General features: G+C 42.3%; 1 protein-coding gene across 3 annotated transcripts in view; it reads left to right on the forward strand.

Moving 5' to 3' along the window:
* CELF4 (CUGBP Elav-like family member 4) overlaps positions 1–27,347 on the forward strand; it is a 2,081,001-nt gene that overhangs the window by 1,217,569 nt on the left and 836,085 nt on the right. For all 3 annotated transcript variants that reach the window (XM_033935324.1, XM_033935325.1, XM_033935326.1), the window contains one exon: positions 10,045–10,093. In XM_033935324.1, the coding sequence (XP_033791215.1) occupies positions 10,045–10,093 (49 nt within the window). The remainder of the gene's footprint in view (positions 1–10,044; positions 10,094–27,347) is intronic.

Raw genomic sequence — 27,347 nt, forward strand, 5'->3', positions numbered from 1 at the left:
CACACAAAATAACTAGCGTTTAGCAGCCACAACTTAACAACTTCCCCACCCCGAAAATAATGAAGTGGCTCGGTGACCCTAACATGACACCTCTCAACCCCTCACCCTTGCCCTCTACCCTCTGTCTGGCAACAGCGTGCTTTCTGAATCTCAGTCTCTTTTCCCCAGGCCTAGCAACGACCCACTTCAACCCATAACTCCCTGCCTGGGAACCAGCAAAAAAAAAACCCTTAAACCGATCCTGGGGGACCCCAGTCAGTTGGGTTTTCAAGATATCCCTAATGAATATGCATGAGTGAAATTTGCCTATGAAGTAGGTAATAGGCATGCAAATTTTGCTCATGCATGTTCATTAGGGATATCTTGAAAACCCAACTGGCCGGGGTCCCCCAGGACCGGTTTAAGAACCAGTGCCTTATGCTACTCCTTTTCTTCCTCCTCACCACAGGCAAACTGAATCTCTAATCTAATCTAAACCTTAAATTTATATACCAAATCCTCTCCATAATTATAGAGCTCGGCACGGTTTACAAGAGTTTAATATAAGGAAGGAACAACTTAGTGAGGTTGGAGGGTGATTAGGGGGAAGAGAGCATTACATTTTTGTGAATAGTCTAGTTTTCAGATGCTTTCGGAATAGTTGGAAGGAGCCCAGATTCTGAAGTGGGGCAGTAAGGTTAATCCAAAGCTCAGTGATTCTGAAGAAGAGGTATATTTCCCTATGGCCCACATAAGAGCATAAGAATAACCTTACTGAGTCAGGCCAGTTGTCCATCTAGTCCAGTAGCCCATCCTCATGGTGGACAATCCAGTCACTAGTACCTGGCAAAAACCCAAATAGTAGCAACATTCCATTTGACTCACTTCTCTCCAAAGTCTTTTTCCTGAGCAGGCAACAGTTCCACAAGTCGCTTTACCTACCCTCTCTCTTGCACAAAATTGTCACTGTTTCACAGGGACAGCACTCCAGCTCTGGATGTTTCAGAAGCAGCTGCACATTAGTTTACAAAAAAAGCAACCAAAGATGCTAGGAATTATTTAAAAAGGGATGGTTAACAAGACTAAGAATGTTATAATGCCTCTGTATTGCTCCAGGGTGGACCTCGCCTGAAGTATTGCGTTCAATTCTAGTCTCTTTATCTCAAGAAAAATATAGCGGTGCTAGAAAAGGTTCAAAGAAGAGCGACCAAGATGGTAAAGGGGATGGAACTCCTCTCATATGAGGAAAGACTGAAAAAGGTTAGGGCTCTTCAGCTTGGAAAAGAGGGGGGAGATATGATTGAAGTCTACAAAATCCTGAGTGGAGTAGAACGGGTACAAGTGGATCGATTTTTCGCTCCGTCAAAAATCACAAAGACTAGGGGACACTTGATGAAGTTACAGGGAAATACTTTTAAAACCCAATAGGAGGAAATATTTTTTCACTCAGAGAATAGTTAAGCTCTGGAACGTGTTGCCAGAGGATGTGGTAAGAGCAGATAGCGTAGCTGGTTTTATGAAAGGTTTGGACAAGTTCCTGGAGGAAAAGTCCATATTCTGTTAAAGAGAAAGAAATGGGGGAAGCCACTGCTTGCCCTGGATTGGTAGCATGGAATGTTGCTACTATTTGGGATTTTGCCAGGTACTAGTGACCTGGATTGGTCATCGTGAGGACAGGCTACTGGGCTTAATGAACCATTGGTCTAACCCAGTAAGGTTATTCTTATGTTCTTAGTGAGGACAGCATGATGGTATTACATGCACTCTGCTTTATGTCTCTCCTGTGTTCTGCTGTAACATTCAGATTGCTGGCCATGGCATGCATCTCCTAGCTCCTCGTGTGGGACGATGCATACTGGCAAGGACTTGAGTGAACATGCAGATGGGAGATACGCACAGACAATGGATGTGTATGGGGAGGGAAGGGTGAGGGTGCCAAGGATCAGTGCAAGCAGGTGACTGAAAAGTTGCTAGTACAAGGGGCCACTGAAAAGTTCTCAGCCCAACCAACAAAGTTGGGGCAGACTCCATCGAGGGCTATAGACTCAGTCCAGCGATTTTCCACTCTTTTTGCTCCGTATTTTTCCAACAGAATGAAAAAGTGTGGAAAATCACTGGACTACGTGTATAGCCCTCGATGGAAACTGTCCCAACTTTGTTGGTTGGGTGAGAACTTTTCAGCGGTCCCTCGCATCTAACCTTGGTAAGTACTGCCTGAAAAAAAAAAAGCCCTGTCACATCTCCAGCTGTGCCATTGCCTCCCTGCCACTAAAGATCTCTGCGCTTATCTCAGGCTTTCCTAAATGCTGCTGCCACGTTTGCCTCTTTCACCTCCACCGAGAAACTGTAATAAGCATCCACCATTCTTTCTGTAAATAAATATTTCCTTTTTCTATCATTTTTTCTACCTCCCGGCAGTGCCTGCTCACACTATATAGAAAAGATTATATACAAGTCCAATCACGGGCACACCCAGAATACTGTATATCACTGACATAGTTACTAGCCATTAAACAGTAGGCATACCTGCAATAACACAGTTATAGTTATAAAATTGTAGGATTAAAAGTGCCCACCTCCCATCTTTAATAGCACTCATAAAACACGGCATGGCGCTGACATCTGTAGCTATTACACAGTAGAGAGCTGCCTGCCCAGAGCAGCTCAAAGCTGTTCCCAACAGTAGAATTTGAAATAGTAACCCTTGGCTTCAAGCAACAATCATCAAACCATGTATAGACCAGAAAGAGCTGAAAGTGCCACGCTCTGAAGCCAGGGATGTCCATCTCTAATTCCCAGTTTAATCTCCTTCCGCAGTGGTAAACTAATTCATGTCTTCGGACTGCAGCTATAGAATTAAAGGTGCTCACCTTTAATTTCCAACAGCAATCACGGTAAGAGGCATCAATCCTACACAGCCGTTATTAAACCATATAAATATCGGAACAGCCCTAAGTACTCTTCATCCCGTTGCTTGAAATCTATAACTTTGAGGTGCTGCAGTTTCTGCATATTGTTTCTGCAGGTGATATATTCTGGGAATCTCCGTGAGAGGGTTGTGTATATATCTGACGGATGTTTGCATATGAGTAATTGTATCTATTTGACAAATTTGTAACCTAAGCTTTCTAATGCTTTTTAAATATAACAAGTATTGTGTACATTCTAGAAATTGATGTATTTTTTTGAACTGTATATTCGCTGGATGTTCAGCCTTATCTGCTGTGAACTGCCAAGAATCATTCGTGGTCTGGCAGTATATAAGAATAAATTATTATTATTATTATCTTCACCTCCCTTATGCAAAAGCTGTTCTGCGTCAGCCTGAAAGCAACTGAGTTTTATTGATTGATTTAAAAAGCTTATAGCGCACTTATACCTAAGCGGATTCCCAAAAAATACATAAAAAATTAAAAATGCAAAAAAAAAATAAAAAATCCATAGCATAAAATACTAAACAATAACAGTAATAGCTATTCATCCTGCGACTACTTCATTTTGTTAGTCACTGCTTCTCACCCAACTAAACAAAAAGCTTGTACAGATAAAGATGTTTTTAAAAAGTTGTTTGTTTTTTTAAATCACTGCACGTCATTGATCAATCCTAACTGCTCAACCAGATTTTTCAACTAACTCACTCCTTCCGCTGAGATGGCCATGGCTCTGGTATTAGCATAGTTTACCTGTTGCAACCTATCTACGGACAAATGCATTGCTACTTCAGATCTCAATGATCGACGTAGATGATACAATGTCCTAGGTTGTGATAAGTACAACGTAGATGATACAATGTCATAGGTTGTGATAAGTACAACGTAGATGATACAATGTCATAGGTTGTGATAAGTACAACGTAGATGATACAATGTCATAGGTTGTGATAAGTACAACGTAGATGATACAATGTCATAGGTTGTGATAAGTACAACGTAGATGATACAATGTCATAGGTTGTGATAAGTACCAAGACACTCCTTGATGGGACCGCCTGAAAAATCACCATTGCACATTAAACATGAGCTGAGATAGAGCTGGGTGGCACACAACATTCTCCCTGGGGGGTCTTAGAGACCTGTCGGTATCTGTTCGCAATTTCTAGTGTTTTTTCTTTAATGCATGGAAGAGAAGAGAGGGATGTACATGTGCCTTGCTGTTCAGAAAATATGAAAAAATATGTAATTCGCTGTCAGAAAGTATAAGAAGGATATCACTGCAATCACCAAAAGAATGTAATATCAAGAATTTAAACTGGCAAAACACCCCTCTTGAACAGTCCCCCATCTGTACTTATTTACTGAGCAAGGTACTATTCTCCCCTTCCCTCTCCAGGATTTTCTTCCAACTCCGTTGGAGTTTCTGTGTAGTGTTTACAGAATTCTTATTACATGTTTACTATTTGAAAACCTTATTTGTCCATTTATGTTAAGAACATAAGAATTGCCACTGCTGAGTCAGGCCAGTGGTCCATCATGCCCAGCAATCCGCTCACGCGGCGGCCCTCTGGTCTAAGAACAGCAACTGAGACTAGCCCTACCAGCGCACTTTCTTGTTCAACAGAAACTTGTTTCACTTTGTCTTGAATCCCTGAAGGGTGTTTCCCCTATAACAAACTCCGGAAGAGCGTTCCAGTTTTCTACCACTCTCTGGGTGAAGAAGTACTTCCTTAGGTTCGTATGGAATCTATCCCCTTTCAACTTTAGAGAGTGCCCTCTTGTTCTCCCTACCTTGGAGAGGGTGAACAACCTGTCCTTATCTACTAAGTCTATCCCCTTCAGTACCTTGAATGTTTCGATCATGTCCCCTCTCAATCTCCTCTGTTCGAGGGAGAAGAGGCCCAGTTTCTCTAATCTTTCGCTGTACGGCAGCTCCTCCAGCCCCTTAACCATCTTAGTCGCTCTTCTCTGGACCCTTTCGAGTAGTACCGTGTCCTTCTTCAGGTACGGCGACCAGTGCTGGACGCAGTACTCCAGGTGAGGGCGTACCATGGCCCGGTACAGCGGCATGATAACCTTCTCCGATCTGTTCGTGATCCCCTTCTTTATCATTCCTAGCATTCTGTTTGCCCTTTTTGCTGCCGCCGCACATTGTGTGGACGGCTTCATCGACTTGTCGATCAGAACTCCCAAATCCCTTTCCTGGGAGGTCTCTCCAAGTACCGCCCCGGACATCCTGTATTCGTGCATGAGATTTTTGTTACCGACATGCATCACTTTACACTTATCCACGTTGAACCTCATCTGCCATGTCGATGCCCATTCCTCGAGCTTGATTATGTCACATTGCAGATCTTCGCAATCCCCCTGCGTCTTTACTACTATGAATAACTTCGTTCTTGAACACTGGCATCGACCATGTTTGTTCTATATGTTATGTTCCACTTGTTTAAAAATTTCAATAAAAAATATTTGAAATTTAAAAAAAAAAAGAATTTAAACTGATACAATATTTGTATTAATTGTAAATTTCCAGGGATTCCCGTTAACGCTTATTGTTAAACCGCTCTCAGATGTAAAAGGTACATGAGGTATATAAGAAATTTTCCCCAATTGGCGCCTTAATTGAGTATTGAGGCAATTAGCACTGAATTGGGTTCTAATGATCAAATATAATGATAATTGGCAACAAGGGGAATTTACAAGCGTAATCGCATACCTTGCTAAGTGCCATTCTATAAAAATGGGCGCATAAATTTTTTAGCATGTAATTACAAAGGGGGCGTGGGTGGGTCAGGGGCGTCACTAAATTAGTTTGGTTTATTATCATTTCGAGCCCGCTTTTATCCAAAGGTGGGTTACAAAATGCGCATACATAATAAAATAAATAAGCGTACACGGTGGTGTAGCGAGGGTGAGAGGTGCCTGGGGCAGTGGCGCCCCTCCCCGCCCTTGTCTCTGCCCCCACTACTTCCCCGATCCCGCATGCTGCGCACCTCCCCACCCCCCTTTCCCTTTCCTTGTACCTCTAGTAGGAGTTGTTGCTCGCGGCGGTCAATAATGTGCTCCTCGCGACCCCGTCGGCTCTCTCTCTGACATCACTTCTTATGCACGGCACCTGGAGAGCCGACGGGGTTGCGAAGAGCACGGTGTTGACCGCCGCGAGTAACGACTTCAACTAGACATATAGGGGGAGGGAAAGGGGGCTCGTCTGTGAAGGGGAGGAATGGGAAGAGGTGGGGGAGCGGACTGGAGGAGAGGCATTGATACCCTCACCAACATGGTGCCCGGTGCGGACCCCTCCCCCCCCACTTCCCCTCCCCCTTCTATGCCACTGAACGTACGTACACAACAATTATCAGAACAACTTGCCCATAACAATCAAACTTCTCAGCTGGAAGTTCTGGAGAATATAACACGAAGACAGAATTTAAGATTGATTAATTTTCCTAAAATACTTACCATCTCAGCATTAGATATGTTTGAACGGCATCTTTTGGAGATCTTGAAAATCCCGCAGAATTCATTTCCCCCTATCTCAAAAATGTATTACATTTCTTTGGGAAAGAAGAAATCTCTAGAAGAACCCCAGGAATCAGCTATAGATGTTATGGACTTGACTAATTTGTTCAGAGAAGCCAGATTCAGGACAAATTATTTTTGCCACATTGTTTGTTCAATTTGATCTAGATTCAGATAGAGAGTGGTTATTGAAGTTGTTGGTTTTAAAATATAAAGATGTTTTGTTTCTGAATCAAAAAATAAGAATGTATCCAGAGTAACAGACAAAAAAAGGAAACAATTTTTGCTTTTGAGACCCCAGGTTTTAAAAATGGGTGCAACTTTGGTATTGAGATTCCCATGTAAATGTTTTGTTAACTTTAAGGAAGCTAAGATATATTTTCTTTGAGTCTGCACAATTGACGAGATTTATTTTAGACCATGAGGTGAGATCTGCAAGTGCCCCTGTCAGTATTCAGGAATAAGCTCTAAATTAGTAGGTTGGGATCAATTCAGGTACCTATCTTTTTTTTTTTCCTAATAAGTGTTTGGGTAAACTATCTTCGATTATGTTGAAACCCCTTTTCCAGTGATTGTGGACTAAATAACAGTTGAAACAATGTTATTTTATTTTCCTAAAATTATTTCAATATAATTTGATTTGTGGTGGAAACTATTTATTTCAAATATGATTGTATTATCATAAAAAAAGAAAATTCAATAAAGAATAAATGCAAAAAAAAACAACCCCCAATCAAACTTCTCACCAAATGCAGTGGTATCCCTCACGGGAGTTCCGGTCCACTGACCAAACCAGTTTGGAAGTGCCGTCTTTAGCGGTGGTGCAGCTCCCAAGCAATCGCATGTCAGCGCTTTCAGTCCAGGGCCCAATGGATGCTGGGCGCAAACACTTATGCCCGATGAAACCCAGTGTAAATGCTGGCACACAACTAATGTCACTTGGTCACTTACAAGACCCGCGATTCCACAACAAGGTGGCTAAGGGCTCCTTTTACTAAGCCGCGTGCGACCTTTTCATCATGCGCTAACCCCCGCGCTGGCCGAAAAACTACCGCCTGCTCAAGAGGAGGCGGTAGCGGCTAGCGCGCGTTATTACATGCGTTAAACCGCTAACACGGCTTCGTAAAAGGAGCCCGAAATTCTGGGAGCACCCCTGACGCATCGACGCCCCTACCGTGCCCTTGCCCTCTTTTGAGTCGTGTGCTACAAAATTTAAGATATGCTTTCTATAGTACAGAGCACAGGACAGATTTGTATATAAGCCCAGACGAGCGCCAATTAACCCCACCTATAGATTGCTAATGGCTCATTAACTGATTAGCTTGCACATGGGTCAGGGATCTTCTCCCAAAATGTGGGTGAATTATGCAAAATTCAGGGGGGGGCGAGTAAATAAATGCAAGGCGGCGTTCCCATGGGCGTGACATAGGCGGACCCGCTGCTAACGCACACACCTGGCAGAATGCCGTAAGGTCTGGCTGCCCTTTCTGCAGTTGCCTGCAGGGTCCCATCCTCTCCCCTTTAAAATATTTTTTGTGCCCCTGATCACCCTTGGCCAATCCATCGGATTTACTACCTATGTGTACGCCGATAACGTACACCTTTTGCACCCACTTAATACAGAGAATCCAAACAAACTGCAGGATGTAAATGAGAAACTGGAAAAAATTAGTCGGGGGTTGAAAAACATGTTATCTCTGAATATCATTAAACCTCAAACTATCTAGTTAGACGTCGGTACTTTGGATCATTTACTGTTTTATTGTCCTAGGATTCTCAGTTTTTGGAAGTCGATTTGGGGACATATTAATAATATCTTAGAAGTTGAGATTCCTTTATCTTATGAAGTTGTGATTTGTGGGACAATATTGTATGTTAAAGATCCCCTAGATAAATATAGAAAGAGATTGTTTTTAATTATGACAGGAACAGCTATACAATTAATTATGAGAAACTGGAAACATTGGGACCATTTAAATTTCACATTCTGGTGGGCAAATTTATGTCTAATTTATAAATATGAGAAAGTGAATGCTGATTTGTCAGGAAACATAAAAATTTTTAAATTAATATGGGGCCCATTGATGTCATTTGTAGATCTATTATAGTTTTGAATTTGTTGTTATATCAATTGCACATCCAGAGGGGATGGGTGGGGTGGGTGGGAAGGATTGGGTGGGGGTTTGCACAATTAAATATTTGCATATTTGGAAGCGTATGAATTTACTTTATCAATAACTTTGTATATAATAATTTTTATGGGGGAAATATGTTGATCTCATTATATATTGTAAAGACTTTAAGTGATGTATAAAGTGTAAAATGTATTCTTTTCCTTGTATTCACTTAATGAAAGTATTAAAAATGAATAAAGATTATTTTTAAAAAACCCTCAAACTATCCTATTCCCCTGGAAAGAAGGCTTATCCTTAACATTACCCATACAGATAAACAATACGTCCTTGCAAGAACTCATCAGCATTAAAATTCTTGGAGTCATTCTTGATCATAAACTATTATATCAGGATCATGTCAGCCAAGTAGTAAAAACATGTTTCTTTAAATTACGCATGATCAGATCTTTGGCAAAAGTACTTGATTCATCAGCACTCAATATTTCTTATTCACTCACTTATCATATCAAAGCTGGATTACTGTAACTCACTTACTCAAAGGCATTGCTCAGAAACAAATAAGGCGTTTACAACTAATGCAAAATAATGCAATAAAAATCATAACAAATTCCAAGAAATACGATCATAAGGAATGTGGTATTATGACATCACAGCCTGAGCTCTAGAATGTTGCTACTTAGGATTTTAAAGCGTTTGAGGCTTGTGTAAATGAGGACGGAACTTAGGCATTGGTGGAATGAGGCATTATGACATCACAATCTGAGCTCTAGAATGTTGCTACTTAGGATTTGAAAGTGCTTGAGGTTGGGCAGATGAGGGCGGAGTTTAGGCATTGGTGGAATGAGGCATTATGACATCACAGCCTGAGCTCTAGAATGTTGCTACTTAGGATTTTAAAGTGTTTGAGGCTTGTGCAGATGAGGATGGAGCTTAGGCATTGGTGGAATGAGGCATTATGACATCACAGCCTGAGCTCTAGAATGTTGCTTCTTAGATTTGAAAGTGTTTGAGGCTTGGGCAGATGAGGGCGGAGCTTAGGCACTGGTGGAATGAGGCATTATGACATCACAGCCTGAGCTCTAGAATATTGCTACTTAGGATTTTAAAGTGTTTGAGGCTTGTGCAGATGAGGTCGGAGCTTGCAGGAATGGGGCTGGAGCAGGAAAAGAACTCACGGGGACGGGATGGGAAAATGAGTTCCCGCAGAGGCAGGGACAAAGTTGTCTCCATGTCATTCTCTATCAGATATACCCCTGCTTAAAATAAGAAGGGGACATCGCCATTAGCAGAGAGGCATAACTTTCTGAAATACGAGATGTTAGCTTAAGAAAGCTTCACAAATAAATAAGTTTTAAGCAACTTTTGAAATTGCAATAAATGTCTACAAAACCAGAAGGTTCAGTGGAGTTTCTGTGAATGAAAATCAGCGCCTTTGGGGGGGACTAACAATTCTTTTCTGTTCTTTTTCTTTGCAGATGAACAGACCGATCCAGGTGAAGCCCGCAGACAGCGAAAGCAGAGGAGGTAGTTTTCTGCATTGCTTTTGTCTTTAGCATTTCTGTGTGACCCTTGACCCCCCTGAATTTTGTCAGCGTCTGATGCCGTTGATTGATTGGGTAATGCGATTGTTGCCTGAGAAAGTCGCATGCACGAGCAGGGCCTTCTTTATTAAATCTCCTCTATCGCCCTGCTTTCCTCATATTCAATTATTATTTGATTTGAAAAGGCAGGCGAGCTACCAGATGCTTGCCTGGGAAACCTATAACTGCCTTGTCAATACAGCCGAGGGTAGAAGCTGGTTTATGGAAAGTCAAGAATGAAGTACAACTTTCTGTTCCGTTCATTTGTGGTTGCTCATGTGATAAGCAGGGCTTCTTTTGGAGGCTCGGTCTTCAGGGAACAGATCCTTTGCTAAGGTTAGATCACTGATCTAGGAGCTGTTGGATTTGTAGACAAATGGTGAAACTGTTTACCCAGTAGGGTCTAGGAACTTCCAAATGAGTTTCAGGAACTTTGGATTAAAGAAATACACGGGGACATATTTACCCCCGTCCCTGCAGGGACTCAATTTCCCCCGTCCCTGCGAGTTTTCCCCCATTCCTGTAAGCTCTGCCTTAACCGCACAAGCCTCAAACACGTATGATTTTAAAATGTTTGAGGCTTGTGCAGATGAAGACAGAGCTTTTCCAGGAATGGGACAGGGGCAGGAAAAGAGCTCGTCGGGATTAGAAAATGAGTTTCCGCGGGGACGGGGAAAAATTTGTCCCCGCGTCATTCTCTACTTTGGATGGTTCTTGGTCTGAAAAGAACAGAGAAGCTACCGGAAAGCAGGAAGATACTTCAAGTCTGTTGGTATAAGAGGCATCAACCACCATAACTGGTTTGGTCTGTTCTTAAAGGCACAGTGTTGTCTGGTGAGCTATGAAGACCTAGTACCCCGTTAATTGAAACGGCAGTAGTGGCAGGGTCGCAAATGGTGAGGACCGTGTTCTTGAGAACGTTGTACCTATCTATCTCTGCTGAGCTCTGAGAGAGCTTGTTATGTACCATAAGGGGGCATTAAGAGTAGGTGTGGAAAAAAGTAAAAACACCCACCTACCCACTGAAAAGCAAATGTGTTGTCTCTGTATTTCTTAAACATAGGTACCTTTAGGATACCTTTTGTTGGTAGGTGTTCCACTCAGGGGAGGATTAGGATCTAGGAAAGATATGCCCGTGCACGCCTAGGGTTCAGCTGCTTTGGAGAGAGTCCACACAGAAGGGCTAATTCAATGGCTCCCGAGACAGATTATTGCCCATGTAAGTCACCTGCTGACAGAAAGAAGAGTGTGTGAGGGAAGTGGTTGGAGGCAGTACTACCCGTAAAGGTCTACCTATTCTCCCAGACCTTGTGCATTGTCCTCCAGAAGACAGGGGGAGCTGTGAGCTGCAATTCGAACCTGCTGCTTCCTCCTATGACAGTTTTTCTCTGCAATGAGGTTCCTACCACAACCTGGAATGCTAAATGCTCCGACACTCATAGATTTCCTATGAGTGTCAGAGCAGCATTGGAGCATTTAGCGCCCCGGGCTACGGTAAAAATCTGTACCATAGAAGAGGTTCTAATTTGCATGCACATCTCAGGATCATACCTAAATTTGGGCAACGTTTATTGAATTGGGGGTTAATGTTCACACTTATCATTTTTACTTATTCATTTGTTGTTTCAAAGTACTTTTATTATGTGAAGTTTGCAAAGAATATTCACAGTGTCATAATATGTATTTTGGCATGATAATTGTATAGCTCTACCATTGTTTCTTCTGTTAAAATCATAGTAATGATACTGGATAATAAGTTAAATTTTCAGGATCGCATTTCCTCTTTTAAGCGATGTTTTTTGTTTTGTTTTTTTTCAAATTACAGATGGTTCCATTTGGATATGTTATGGGTCTTACTCTGTTTTTTTGTCATTAGTCATTCGGATGATTTTAATGCTTTAAGATTTTCAGACACTTGTCGTTTGCAGCTTGATCAATTAGAAATTCTTTGTGGGACAAAAAAAACTTTGTTCATGTAACGCCATTATTTTGGGATATGCACTAGTTGCCCCAGTCTCACAGGATAAAATATAAAAATGTTAGCATTGACTTACAAAATGTCAACATTCTTGATACCATACGTGCGTCTTCAAACACTATGCTTTGGTAATGCCATCTTTTCGGCTGATTAGATTGGAAACCTTCAGAAGAGCAATGGTCTCGTTTTCTGGAATGCCTTGACACTTTTATTTACGCTTAGAACAATCATTCAGTAGGGTTTAAAGGTGGCCATTAAGACCTATTTACCAATGTCTTTGACCGACTTACAATACACTCCCCCCTTCATATACGCGGGGGTTAGGGGCAGAACCGGCCCGCGAATATGGAAAATTTGCGAATAACTTTTGGACCGACTCTGACCCACCCCTGCCTCCCTCCTACGTCCCGGACATTACCTGGTGGTCTAGGGGTGACATGAGGCGGGAGCGATCTTCCTACACTCCTGCCCCATGCAGAGCCAACATCGAAAATGGCTGCCGTGAATTCCCGTTGTAGTCTCGTGAGACCACGGGAACTCGCAGCAGCCATTTCCGATGACGGCTCTGCACGGGACAGGAGTGTAGGAAGATCGCTCCTGCCTCGTGTCACCCCTAGACCACCAAGTAAGGGCGATTCACTGGGGGGGGTCCCGGCACCAAAAACCGCGAATAGTCAAAACCGCGGATGCCGAAACTGCGAATAAGGAGGAAGGAGTGTATTCATGACTAAACCTTGGCTTGTCAAGTTTCGTTTGTTGGTAACTGGTGATTTCTATGGCAGTGCCTAAGTGGACTAAGGACCCCAGTTACAGTCTTTGCTTCCCCCTCCCCCCTCTCCCCTTCCCCCTTTGCTATTGAATTGTATTTCAATGTTCTTTTAGCTTAGTTATTTTTGAATTTTATGAATGTTATTATTATTTTTTATTGCTTTTACTATAAGCTACCTAGATAGTCTCCAGAGGCTGGGCCTAAAATAATAAATTAAACCTGGAAGCACTTTTACTAGGCTGCATTAGGCGCTATTTCATGTCTAATATGACGTACTTTAAACACGAAAACCCAAGAGGAGGAGCACAAAAATTAGCTACAAACAAAAAGTCTCCCCTCACCCCTAAACGGTAATGGGGGCAGAGACGGTCCTGAAAACTCCAAATCTAAATTATTGAAGTGAATAGGGAAAGTCCTCAGTCTCACAGCTCGCAATGGGGAATCGCAACCCCTATCTGCATATCTGCCACATTTGTAAACCCAATAGGGTATTATTACCTGTGAAACACCCCAGGACTAAAGCCCCAGCGTTTGAGCAATCTAGTGCAGCAATTAAATGTTCTGAATAGTGAACGAAAGTGAAATCCTCAAAATTCAGGCCGTCTCTGTCCCACTACCCGAGGGTACACAGCGACCGGAGTTCATACAAGCCTACAAAATAAATCGGACAAGCCGGACAAAACGCTGAAGGCTGAAATTAGAGCGTCGTAGGACTTATCTCTCTCTGAAAAAGTGAAGAGTATAATAAATGGAACTGCGTGCTGGCGATGTCCAACGGGGGCTCCGTTCCGAAGGTCCAAAACCCCCTTCGTCAGGAACTAGCGAGCGCTGTCTCCGCTCGCTCAATTGTAGAAATGTCCCAGCAAAATGTAAAGAGGCCGGTTTGAAAAAATGGCGTACAGCAGGACGCGTTCTGGAATTTTGCGGTAACTGCCAAATGTGCACATGCAAACGGCACGTGAAAAAATAAATAAATACTTTTTGAGGGAGCATGTTATTGGGTAGAGAGGGGAGGGGCTTTCCTGTACTAATGAGTTAGCATATTTACATTAGTGTGCACTGAGGGCCTAATTCTCGAAAACGTGCATCCCGTCGGGCAGCCAATCGGGACGCACATTTAAAAAAAAAAAAAAAAAAAACCTCCCTGAGGCAGGATACCCACATTGTAGACCTTTGGAACACATCTACGGAGACACGTAGCGAAGCTTAAGCACGTCCAAGGCAGGGCGTGGGTGGGGCTTCATCTGGAAGTGGCCTTGGGCGGGCTTAGGTATTGGTACGCAGCTCCGTAGACAGGAGAACGATGCCTGAAATGTAGGCCTGTAAAAATGCGCCTGATTCCGCATAGGACGCCGGCGTGTGATTGACACGCGATCAACAGCCTTTCCTTAGGTAGCCGCTGATACCGGCATCCTATACAGAATCGGGCCCCAACTGGTCAGCTCAAGAATATCGTATCAGCCCTTACTGCCTACACGAAGGGCTCCTTTTACGAAGCTGCGCTAGCGGGCTTAAACGCGTGTGACTTTTCAACACGAGTTAACCCCCTCGCTGGCCTAAAAACTAACGCCTGCTCAAGGGAGGCGTTAGCAGCTAGTGCGGCCGGCGGTTTAGCGCGCGGTATTACACGAGCTAAACCGCTAGCGTGGCTTAGTAAAAGGAGCCCTACGGCCCTGATTCTATAAAAAGCACCTGCCATTAGATACCTAGATCAATGTGCCTAGCCGATCTAACTTAATTTTTTAAATTGGTTCAATTGGCGCTGTTAATTGACCAGCACTATTTAAAAAAAACCCCTGTTTAAAACGTTCGAGTATGTGCCTACCTTGGAAGACGTCCATGTAGGTGTCAACACCAAGGCACCTTCCAGTGCCTACCCAAAAAGTAGGCATGGTTAGGGGGTGGAGTTTAAGTGCGAATTGAGTTAGGTGCCGCTATTTAGGCCTGGCCTAATATACCGGTGCCTAAGTTACAGACTTCTACCAGCACCCAACGTGTCAGGTACCGCTAGGCGCGATTCTACGATTGGCCACTGACTTTGCATGCCTTATGGTAGGTGCCATTTTCCTGGGTGCCGTCCAATTTAGGCGCTGTTAATGCAACCGAGCCCTAAGTGCTCACGCACTAGTTTTTAAAACTAGCTGTGCACTAACGGCCATTAATACGTAAAATAGAAAATCCAACACTTTATAGCTAGGTAAAAAGTGGCCTTAGTGCACAGGAAACCTCACAAAAGAGCACACTAAGGCCACTTTTTACCGCCACTTAATAAAGGACCTCTTGGAAACGTATTATTATACACCTGGTCACTTATTGCAGGTTTACGGGTCTCGCTGCATCTTTGTCAGGGGTTTCTACCTGACAAAGACGCAGCGAGATCTGGAAACCTGCAACAAGCACAATGCCAGCTGCCGAAACCTCGAGAGAACACCTAGTCCCTTATTTCATATCGAGGAAACTAAAAGGGGGTCTCGTTATTTAGAAACACGAGGTAAAGACATTGATTCCGCTTCTACAAAGGAAAGCAGGGCTGCACATTTACAGCTAGAATGGGAAAGGAGTTTCTAAGTGGAACAGACTCAGACTGCCCCCAGAATCTTTAAATGACTGCAGCTGCGGCAGGAGTTCATTGCAAGGCCTCCAGCAGTGACAAACCGTGATACAATAGCAGCAGGATCATTCTGGAATGAACCCGAGGAGCTGGACTGGATTTGATGCATGCTGTGTCCAAACTGCGGTTAATCAGTAGTCATTCCTTGGCTCCAAAGGGGGCCACATCAACCCACAGCAGGTGCACAGCAACTATGTGGGGTTCGGCTTCACATGTGTTACTGCCGGAGATCGTGATTTATCACAGGTTGGCTATTGCAGCCAGGTCAGAATTTCACTACGGTTTCAGTGCCGTGTATTCTTAATCTTCTGTAATGTTGATGCATGCCATATAGAATTTTACGGCAACAGCCGTGAACACGTGCATCATATATCCAGTATCTAATGTCCATCAGCAGTCAATTTTTCAATTATTATTTGCCGTATTGTAAATCGTCATCAAACTCGCCACTATCGCTGTGCGTTATAAGCCTTTAAATGTCTAAAGCTAAGTCACGAATCTTAACTACTTTAAAATCCTTAAAATTTATTTAATTTATAAAGTTTAAAATTCAATTGAATTAACTTGTACAATTTTACGGATCACTGAAGATCTTGTGCATTCTTCTTGTTTGCATCGCAGAAATTACGTCAGGAAGAAAGGAAGGCACACTAAGCTGTGATCCAAACATAAGAACATAAGAATGGCCGCTGCTGGGTCAGACCAGGGGTCCATCTTGCCCAGCAGTCCGCTCACGCAGCGGCCCTTAGGTCAAAGACCAGTGCCCTATTTGAGACTAGCATTACCTGCGTATGTTCTGTTCCAGCAGGACCTTATACAACCTTTACTTGAATCCCTGAAGGGTGTATACCCCTATAACAGCCTCCGGAGAGCGTCCCAGATTTCTACCACTCTCTGGGTGAAGAAGAACTTCCTTACGTTCGTACGGAATCTATCCCCTTTCAACTTTAGAGAGTGCCCTCTCGTTCTCTCTACCTTGGAGAGGGTGAACAACCTGTCTTTATCTACTTTGTCTTGAGTCCCTGGAGGGTGTTTTCCCCTATAACAGCCTCCGGAAGAGCGTCCCAGATTTCTACCACTCTCTGGGTGAAGAAGAACTTCCTTACGTTTGTACGGAATCTATCCCCTTTTAACTTTACAGAGTGCCCTCTCGTTCTCTCTACCTTGGAGAGGGTGAACAACCTGTCTTTATCTACTTTGTCTTGAGGGTGTTTTCCCTTATAACAGCCTCTGGAAGAGCATTCCAGTTTTCTACCACTCTGGGTGAAGAAGAACTTCCTTACATTTGCACGGAATCTATCCTCTTTCAACTTTAGAGAGTGCCCTCTCGTTCTCTCTACCTTGGAGAGGGTGAACAACCTGTCTTTATCTACTTTGTCTTGAGTCCCTGGAGGGTGTTTTCCCCTATAACAGCCTCCGGAAGAGCGTCCCAGATTTCTACCACTCTCTGGGTGAAGAACAACTTCCTTAGGTTTGTACGGAATCTATCCCCTTTCAACTTTAGCGAGTGCCCTCTCGTTCTCTCCACCTCGGAGAGGGTGAACAACCTCTCTTTCTCTACTAAGTCAATTCCCTTCAATATCTTAAATGTTTCCATCATGTCCCCTCTCTGTCTCCTCTTTTCAAGAGCGAAGAGGCCCAGTTTCTCCAGCCTCTCATTGTACGGTAACTCCTCCAGTCCCTTAACCATTTTTGTCGCTCTTCTCTGGACCCTTTCGAGTAGCACTATGTCCTTTTTCATGTACGGCGACCAATGTTGGACGCAGTATTCCAGGTGGGGGCGTACCATGGCACGGTACAATGGCATGATAACCTTTTCAGATCTGTTTGTGATCCCCTTCTTAATCATTCCTAGGCTTATAACGCGTAGCCATAGTTGCGAGTTTCATATATCCAGTATGCATGCATATTGTCATGGTTTATTTAACTGTGAAATTATTTGTGGAAGATAAAATGGACTTTTGGCTCATCCCTAGCCTCTTGCACTGGGAAAGCAACACTTAGGACCATTCATTTGTGAGTTGAAGACACTGGCCAATAGAAGGGGAACTTTCCAAGGGTGCCAGTTTTGAAAAGATTGCTTTACAAACTGCGAAATCAAGTTGTATTTAGTGGGAATTGAACCCCCCCCCCCCCCACCCCTCCACAAAGCTAAGGATATGTGACCACATAGCGCAGAGAAAGCATCATTTCTTAAATTTACCTTTTTCATTTAGGGAACCACGTTAATATAATCCTGAGTTCTCCTCGCTGCAAGGTTGACATTTGTTTAAAAGGAATGAAATTTCAAATTGACCCATAATTTGGGACAAGGATTTTAAGCAGTTCTATCCATTCATTGTTCTCCCAGGGGAGCTCAGAACGGTTTACAAGCATTTATTCAGGTACTCAAGCAGTTTTCCCTTTCTGTCTTGATGGGCTCACAATCTATCTAATGTACCTGGGGCAATGGGGGGGGGGGATTAAGTGATCACAAGGAGCAGCGTGGATTTGAACCCACAACCTCAGGGTGCTGAGGCCGTAGCTTTAACCACTGCACCACACTCTCCCCCTGGCTTGTTTCATTTTCTTATTTAGAATATCTATAAAATGGAAAGATTTATTGCACTACAGTGGGATATTTTAGGAAATTTCAGGATGTGTGGAAACCATTAACAAAATATTGTACGGATTAGTTGACATTATTTCCCTTAAACTTATCAGTTTAAGAGTGATGGGAGGGTGTAATATTTTATTATTACATATTCTATAAGATATTGGAATATATGGGAGGGAGTGGTGAAAGGGGGGAGGGATAAGAGTTTATGTAATGTACCAACGATAGCTTGTAACTGATGTTAATGTGATTGAACATATATAACACTTATTGTAATTTTGAAAATGAATAAAGAATTAAAATAAAAAATATAGGAGACCTTGAAAACATGTTTTCCAAAGGGGTCTTTTAGCATGCTCTAAATCGGCTAGCTCATTTTCATCTTCGTTTTCTAATTGCTGTATTTCATTTTTGTCTTTTGTAATCCGCATAGAACTGCAAAGTTATGCGGTCTAGAAATCAATTTTATCTTATCTTATAAATGCCACGTATACCAGCTGGGCACAATTTAGTTTAACAGGGAATCCCAGTTGGACTTGAGTCCAAATCCAAGTGGTCTCGGTACAGGTCACTTTTTATTGCATGCTTGGAATCGGAAACCTGTTTTATTTTGAGGAAATCGGGGGGGGGGTTTGAATCTACGCAACAGGGTAAAAGCGGTCAACCAATCATGAAACAAATAAAGCCAGTTTGTTATCGTCGGCGTATGGTTTATGGCGGTAGGCCCAAAGGTGTGGAACGCATTGCCTCTGAATTTATGTCACGAGTATGTCATTGCGCACTTTTCGAAAGCCGTTAAATGCAGTTTATTCTGGTTGAGCGCTTGACTCTTTGGGCTCCTTTAATTAACCCACGGTAGCGTTTTTAGCGTGCGCTGCCAGCTCAGTGGAGGCGTTAGCGTCTCGCACTCACGGCATTGTAGCGTGCGCTAAGCGCGCTAGCGCAGTTTAGCAAAAGGAGCTCTATGTCTTCTCTGCTGTTCTGTGTCAGCTTCTGATTGGCACGGCCATGAGGTTTTTATGATTTACATCTCATTTTTATGTTATGCCAATTGAGTATGGTATTTTAATTATGCATGCTTTTTGTTCGCTGCCTCGATTTGGTGGTTTGGTTTATTTATTCATATCCCGCCCTTACCCAGGGCGGGTTACAAAATTACATACAAAATCAGCAATAAATAGACAAACAACACAAGACACTATTAACAACACAAAGCAAAAATACAAACAATTAAATCCATAGGCGACCGGCACCTTCCTGTCATCATCTCTTAACATCACAGTCTCATTTGCCTGTATTTCATCGGGCAAAAAAGATGCCGTTTAAGTACTTTTTAAAAATTCTGTATGTTCTGTTGCCGACGAATATATTTAGGGAGGCTGTTCCATTCCCTAGGCCCTATGCAACGGAATATAGACTCCTTGATTTTTAAATGGTTATAAAACCCAAATTTATTGGGATATTCTTTCACCTTTGAGGCTACAGTTTCATCAACTCATAAAGTTTCATATGGTATCTGTTGATTACATACACTCGACGAGCGCCCCACCTGTTGCTTGGCAAACATTGATGCGATAATCGAGCTCGGTGAAAACAAAAACAAAAAACTGTGGATACAGATGTTCTGGAGATAATTTATTATACACTGACATATAAAAAACTGACCTTTTGATTGTTGTATCACTGTGCAACAAATTTGTACTGAATATTTTTCATTTTTGTTTTTTGTAGAAAAACTTTCAATAAAAACTTTTTGAACTGAAAAAAAACAAACATGAAAATTCAATTAAAAAAGTACAATGCTAAAAAATACAGTGGTAAAAATTCAACTGGACCCTACACGTTCCGTGTTTCGGCGAACACGCCTTCCTCAGGGGTCCAATGGTTTGCAAACTCACATATAAAGAATTGGACTGAAAACAGTCTATTGTCTTTAAACATGTGAGCAAAGAACACCGCAGACAAGCTGAAGTAGCAAAAAAAAAAAATGCCCATCTGCAGTAACCATTATCTCTCTCCTTATTGGCTAAGGCTCTTAACATTTGCATCTCCTCTTCCTATAGGCTAAGGCTCTTTACACCTGCATTGTGAGGTCATAGGGCTTTATGGTTATAGAAACATTGTAACATGATGGCAGATAAAGGCCAAATGGCTCATCTAGTCTGTCCAACAAAGAAAAATGGGGAGACCCGATGATCCACCGATGAAAACAAAAACTGTGGATACAGATGTTCTGGAGATAATTTATTATACACCGACATATAAAAACATGAAAATTCAATTTAAAAAGTACAATGATAAAAAACACAGTGGTAAAAATCCAACTGGTCCCTGCGTGGTCCGTGTTTCGGTGAACACGCCTTCCTCAGGGTTCCAATGGTTTGCAACCTCACATATAATGAATTGGACTGAAAACAGTCTATTGTCTTTCAACATATGAGCAAAGAACACCGCAGACAAGCTGAAGTAGCAGAAAAAAACGCTCGGAGCTCAGACCAGACTCTCCGAAGCATATCCGCCATAATCGCGTTTATAGCTTCAATGATGCGTTCCTGCAGATCATCCACAGTCGTGGGTACTGGAGTTACATACCCCCCAAAGGAAAAAGTCACAAACAGTAATGTCCGGTGATCTCTTGGGCCACTTGAGGAACACCTGGTCGTTTTGTCCCGTTGCATTGTCTGCAGGTTGTAACTTCTGCACCAATTGTAGCTTCTATGAGTGAAGATGCAAGCGATTATGTAAGATCGTGCTAACCGTGCTTTTTGGGACTTACATTTGCTGTCATCTTATTTATAAACATATTCCAATAAAGTTTTGATTTTGTAACCATTTAAAATCAAGGAGTGTTTTTGTGGGCACCTTGATATTGTTAGCCTCGACTCTTTTACAGATGGAGTTTGCAACTTTAATTGTTCTGCAGATAGTGGTGGTGTGGGACAACAGAATTTTTAAATAAATAAGTTTCTGGTGGCCGTGTATCACACCTCTAAGGTGGTTGAACTAGGTCAGTATTACATATTTATTTTTTCAATTTTCTTTTTTATAAAAAAAAAAAAATCTTTATTAATTTTCAAATATTAACAGTGCATTGCAAAAATTTTAAACATAAACGAATCAGGAAAAGCACTATAAATATACAAACATTCTGAAAACAATCATGTTCTCCCTCCCCCCCCCCCCCACCTTCCTCCCATTCATCCATAAAAGTATAACCACATATAGAATTTCAATAAACTAAATACAAGAAATAATCATGCCTTTCCACCATGCGTTCAATTCTGGTCTCCTTATCTCAAGAAAGATATAGTGGCACTAGGAAAGGTTCAAACAAGAGCAACAAAGTTGGTAAAGGGGATGGAACTCCTCTCGTATGAGGAAAGACTAAAAAAGTTAGGGTTCTTCAGTTTGGAAAAGAGACGGCTGAGGGGAGATAGGATTGAAGTCTACAAAATCATGAGGGGAGTAGAACGGGTACAAGTGGATTGATTTTTCACTCTGTCAAAAATTACAAAGACTAGGGGACATTAGGAGGAAATATTTTTTTACTCAGAGAATAGTTAAGCTCTGGAATGTGTTGCCAGAGGATGTGGTAAGAGCGGATAGCGTAGCTGGTTTTAAGAAAGGTTTGGACAGGTTCCTGGAGGAAAAGTCCATTGTCTGTGATTGAGAAAGACAAGGGGAAGCCACTGCTTGCCCTGAATAGGTAGCATGGAATATTGCTACACCTTGGGTTTTGGCCAGGTACTAGTGATCTGGATTGACCACCGTGAGAACGGGCTACTCGGCTTGATGGACCATTGGTCTGACCCAGTAAGGCTCTTCTTATGTTCTTACTTGAGCCAAGTATAAGACAATCAAGCCATTGTAGCATCACTGATGATATTTATTTATTTATGGCTTGTTTTCCGAAGTTTGTGTCTTTCCAAATGTTCATCGATGTTTTCTTTTATCAGTGCTTCCGCCATTTTCCCCGGAACTGAGGTGAGACTCACCGATCTGTAGTTTCCCGGGTCACCTCTTGATTCCTTTTTAAAGATGGGCGTGACGTTGGCTATTTTCCAATCCTCCGGAATCACTCCTGTTTTCAGGGATAGGTTGCAAATTTGCTGCAGTAGTTTTGCTATCTCCTCCTTTAATTATTTCAGAACCCTTGTAGCATCACTGATGAGGTTGGCTCTGAGGCACTGTGGAATGAGGCATTATGACATCACAATCTCAGCTCTGGAATGATGCTCTCATTGGGGTTCCGGAATCTTGCTATTCTTTGAGATGCTGGTATGTTGTTACTCTTTGGATTTTGGCCAGGTACTAGTGACCTGGATTGGCCACCGGGAGAACAGGCTACTGGTTCTAACACAGTATGGCTGTTCTAATGCTCTTTCGTCTGCCAAGTATAGGACAATCAAGCCATTGTGACATCACTGATGAGGTTGGCACTGAGGAATGAGGCATTATGACATCACAATCTCAGCTCTGGAATGTTGCTCTCACTGGGGTTCCGGAATCTTGCTATTCTTTGAGATGCTGGAATGTTGCTACTCCTTGGGTTTTGGCCAGGTACTAGGGACCTGGATTGGCCACCGTGAGAACGGGCTACTGGGTTTGATGGGCCATTGATCTGACCCAGTCAGGCTCTTCTTATGTTCTTATCAGGCTGCATACACCCACAAACTTCCACTGTCGGCTGGCATCATGCAGGTGACTTGTGACTGTATATTTCCTTTGTGGGTTGCTTTAATGGGGTTTTCTTTCGGATGCTTATTAAATTACAACTGGTACAGCTGATTTCCTGTTCCTCAATTTTTGTTGTTTTCCTGTTTTATTTCTCTTGCAGGACCCTCTGGTGCTATTTCCATTTTGCTTTTTGTAACATTAGCACATGCCCATTAATGCAAATTAAAAAAAATTGAAAAGCATGTGTTTTGTTTTTTTTACAGCCACAGTGAAAAATGGCCTCAGTGAGCAAGAAAGACCTGTGTAAGGGTGTGATAAGGTCTATTTTTACTGCAGCTCAGTAAAAGGACCCCTTAATTAATTGGGTAAAACTCAAGCAGAAAATATGTCTGGCTTTTTTTTTTTTTTGCAATGGCAGGATTTTCTTTCCCACTTCTCCCTCGTTTGATGTGAACCTCCCACCTTCCCCTTAAATCCGATTACTTAGCAACTTTTACTTTTCTTGCAAGAGCAGGCAAAATTACAGGGCCAAATATCTGTCCATTCATTGCATATTCAATATTTAAACAGTGAAATGATGCTGAATTGCAAAATGTTTGCCCTGTTTGAAAAAGGGAAAGACGATCCATTTAATAAATCTGAAGTTAGATAAAGATCTATTGGAAGGAAATGCTGAGAAAATATATTCAGCCGACAGAAGGAGAAAAGAGGAATTAAACCTGGCAATATTTATGGAAACTTTCTAGTAATTTTTTTTTTTATTGCCGTTAGAGATTCCATCGGCAATGGAAAATATGCAGCAATAGTCCTCGGGCTAACCTTGTTCAATAAAGGTATGGAAGGGTGGCTAGATACAGCCCAAGAAGAAATCTTTATCACATAGGCCCCTTGTAGCTGTTACATGTCATCGACTCCTGATGACCTTAACATTGTCCTGAAATGTCTTTAATGTTCAGTCAGAAGCTAATTATTTATAGAGGGGTGTCCATAGATGTCATTGTATTGATCCATCTTATTGCTGGTCTCCCTTTATTATTGCATTGACCTTAATACCGAGCGGAGTGGATGTGAATCGTTTGTTTACTCTTTCCAAAAATGCTGGAACTAGGGGAAATGCGATGGAGCAACAAAGTAGTAGATTTAAAACAAACTGGAGGAAATATTTCTTCATTCGACGTGTAATTAAGCTCTGGAATTCGTTGACGGAGAATGAGGTGAAATCAGTTAGCATAGCAGGGTTTAATAATGTCCTAAATGAGAAGGCCATAGGCCATGATTGAGATGGCTTGGGGAAATCCACTGCTTATTCATAGGATGGCCAGCATCAAAATCTGTTTTACTACTTGGATCTAGCTAGGTACTTGGGACCTGGGGTGGCCACTGTTAGAAACAGGTACTGAGCTTGATTAACCTTCGGTCTGTCTAAGCATGGCAGTTCTTATGTTAACCCTGTAAGCATGAAAATTGCAGTGATTCTACTATTGTAAGGAAGAGGCCTTAGATTCAGGGCCAATCCTCTGCTTCCCCTCTCCCTCCCCCCATGAATTCCAGCAATAACTTAATGAGCATTTGAGCATCTAAATACCATTTACACATACAGTGGGATTGGAAAAAGACAACCAGAAGAGAATATGAGGGGGGCGGTGGGTTCCAGTGCAATTTGCATTAGGAAGTAAAATAAAACCTTGGTTTGTGAGCATAATTCGTTCCAGGAGCGTGCTTGTAATTCAAAGCACTCGTATAACAAAACAAATTTCCCAATAGGAAATAATGGAAACTCAGACAATTCATTCCACAACCCAAAAACTTTAATACAAAATACTATTTGTACTCGTATTGCAAGACCTCGCTCGTTTAGAACAGTCACTACACTCTTGCAGCGTCAGAGAGAGAAGAACCATCAACTCAGTTCTGATGATGTGACGCGTGTATACTGTATGTACTCATATTGCAAAACCTTGCTCGTTTAGAACAGTCACTGCACTCTTGCAGCGTCAGAGAGAGAAGAACCATTGGCTCAGCTGTGATGTGTGTATACTTTATATACTTGTATTGCAAGACATTACTTGTATATCAAGTTAAAATTTAATAAAATGTTTTGCTTGTCTTGCAAACCAAGTGACTTGCAATCCAAGGTTTTACTGTACTATAAAAGCATGTAAAAAGATCAGTCAGGGGCTATAACAAATTTGCCATAGCAGAACCAATAGGACTCAAACAGTACCACCCTACCTATGAAAAGGCAGCACTGCACATATACACTAATATATCTTCTACTGGGAAAACAGAACAAGTGGGATTGCTACAGATCTTTACCTAAAAACTAGAAACAGTCACATAGAAACAGCGCCTAAATGAAGTGAAGAAACACCATTTAAAATGCTACTTAAAACAAATACGGTGTCGGAACTGCATTTCCGGGGTCACCTACGGGCGCCTAATTCCGCTGTAGGCGTGGCTAACACCGGAAGTGGCATTAGGCAGCGTTAGACCTATCCAGAGGCGCAATTCACATCAAAGGTAGGTGCCAGAAACGTAGGCCTTGAAAACCGTGGCCTACATTTCCAGCGCCTATCTTTGCCAGAGGTGCGATTCTCTAAGGTGCTATCGTGCGATCAGCGACCGCCAACAATGGTGCCGTTTAGAGAATCCAGTTCATACTGTACATAAATCTCAGACAGACCTTCACCAAACGTAGAACAAGGGACCTCAAGTTAGAAATAGAAATATGAAGACAAAAATTGAACTTGGAAGCCCACAATACTGAATCCAGTTAATGCTTTCAAAAGAAACTTTTTTCTATCTTTGTTGTTTGGAAATTTATTTTTTCAGTTTATGTTGGTCGTAATCTCTCTTTTCTGCTTTCCTCTGGCTATCTTCTCCTTCTTTCCAGAGTGTACTCTCCATTTGCCATTTCTTTTCCCTCCTCCTCTCTTCTTCCATTCCTCCTTTACGTCTATATCTAACACACTGATATTTCACTTTTAGCCTTTCCCTAGATTACTTTCTTTTCTGCCTCTGTATCCATTCACCCTCCAATCCTAAATCTCTGTCTTATTAACTTTTTACCTATCAAGCTTTCATCTTCTCCTAGTTCTCCCATTTCCTCCACTTCAGAATCCCTTCTGTCTTTACATTCACTCCTTATTACCACTTTTCCACACTCTATATTCACTTGTCTCTTTGCCACTCCCTATGACTTCTCTCACGTTATTCTACTATATAGAATGTCTCCTATTCCTCCTCTTTCCCTCCAGCCCTCACTCTCAGCAGTCCAGCACCTTCTGATCCCATCACCCTTCCTCTCCACCTTCTGGTCCCTCATCTTCTCTCTTTATCTACCCCCTTCTAACGCTTTCTTCCTGGTCTATATTTCTAGCGGTTTCCAGAGAGAACGCCAAAGCCGATGTGAGCATCAACTTCATGACTGCTCGCACCGAAGTTGAGAGGGTACCGGGGGGAGGGGGGGACAACGTGCATCAGGGGGAGGAGTGGGAAGTGGAGGAGGTGAGCAGGAGGAGTGCTAGCACCCTGAGGAAGACCCTGCCTGGGGCATACTCCCCCCCCTTACTCCCTCACTGGGAAACACTCTTTTCTTTTTATTGAACCAATGTTGTATGGCAGTCAGAGTCCAGCTTCTTTGGATTTCTAAGTTAAATTTTTGTCTAAACATTTCTATTTCTAATATATGGTCATTTAGGGGGACTTCTATAAATGGCGCCTAGCTGAAATCTATGCCAAACTTTTTTTTAAATTAGGTTAATTGGTGTTTCAATTAAAAATGCTATTAAAACCTAATTTAAAACAAAACATTAATTTAATGATACCTACCTCAGAAGTAGGCATGGAATGACTTAGGTGCTGATAAATTAGGCCATGAAAACCATGACCTCATATACTGGGGCCTACCTTCATGGCACCTACCAATGTTTAAGTCAAGTGGGAGTCACTAGGCGTGTTTCTATAATGGCACTTAGCAGTTAATTGACAGCCGTGTCAAACGGTGCCTAAGAGATAGAACATAAGGAGTCTTACTGGGTCAGACCAATGGCCCATCACGTCCAGTAGCCCGTTCTCACAGTGGCCAATCCAAGTCTCTAGTACCTGGCCAAAACCCAAAGAGTAGCAACATTCCAGCATCTCAAAGAATATCAAGATTCTGGAACCCCAATGAGAGCAACATTCCAGAGCTGAGATTGTGATGTCATAATGCCTCATTCCACAGCGCCTCAGAGCCAGCCTCATCAGTGATGTTACAATGGCTTAAGAACATAAGAATAGCCTTACTGGGTCAGACCAATGGTCCATCAAGCCCAGTAGCCCGATCTCACGGTGGCCAATCCAGGTCCCTAGTACCTGGACAAAATCCAAAAAATAGTAACACTTCATGCTACCGATCCAGGGCAAGTAATAGCTTCTCCCATGTCTAGACGCCATTTATAGAATCAGGTCCTTATTCTGCAGCTAGTATGACTCCATCCATATTCTACATACTGTATATAATCATGGTGAGATATTTTGTGAATATGAGCAGAGACTTCCAATAGTCTGGCTTATTCTATTTTTC

This window comes from Geotrypetes seraphini, chromosome 1 (genome assembly GCF_902459505.1).
Source record: "Geotrypetes seraphini chromosome 1, aGeoSer1.1, whole genome shotgun sequence".
Classification (NCBI taxonomy): domain Eukaryota; kingdom Metazoa; phylum Chordata; class Amphibia; order Gymnophiona; family Dermophiidae; genus Geotrypetes; species Geotrypetes seraphini.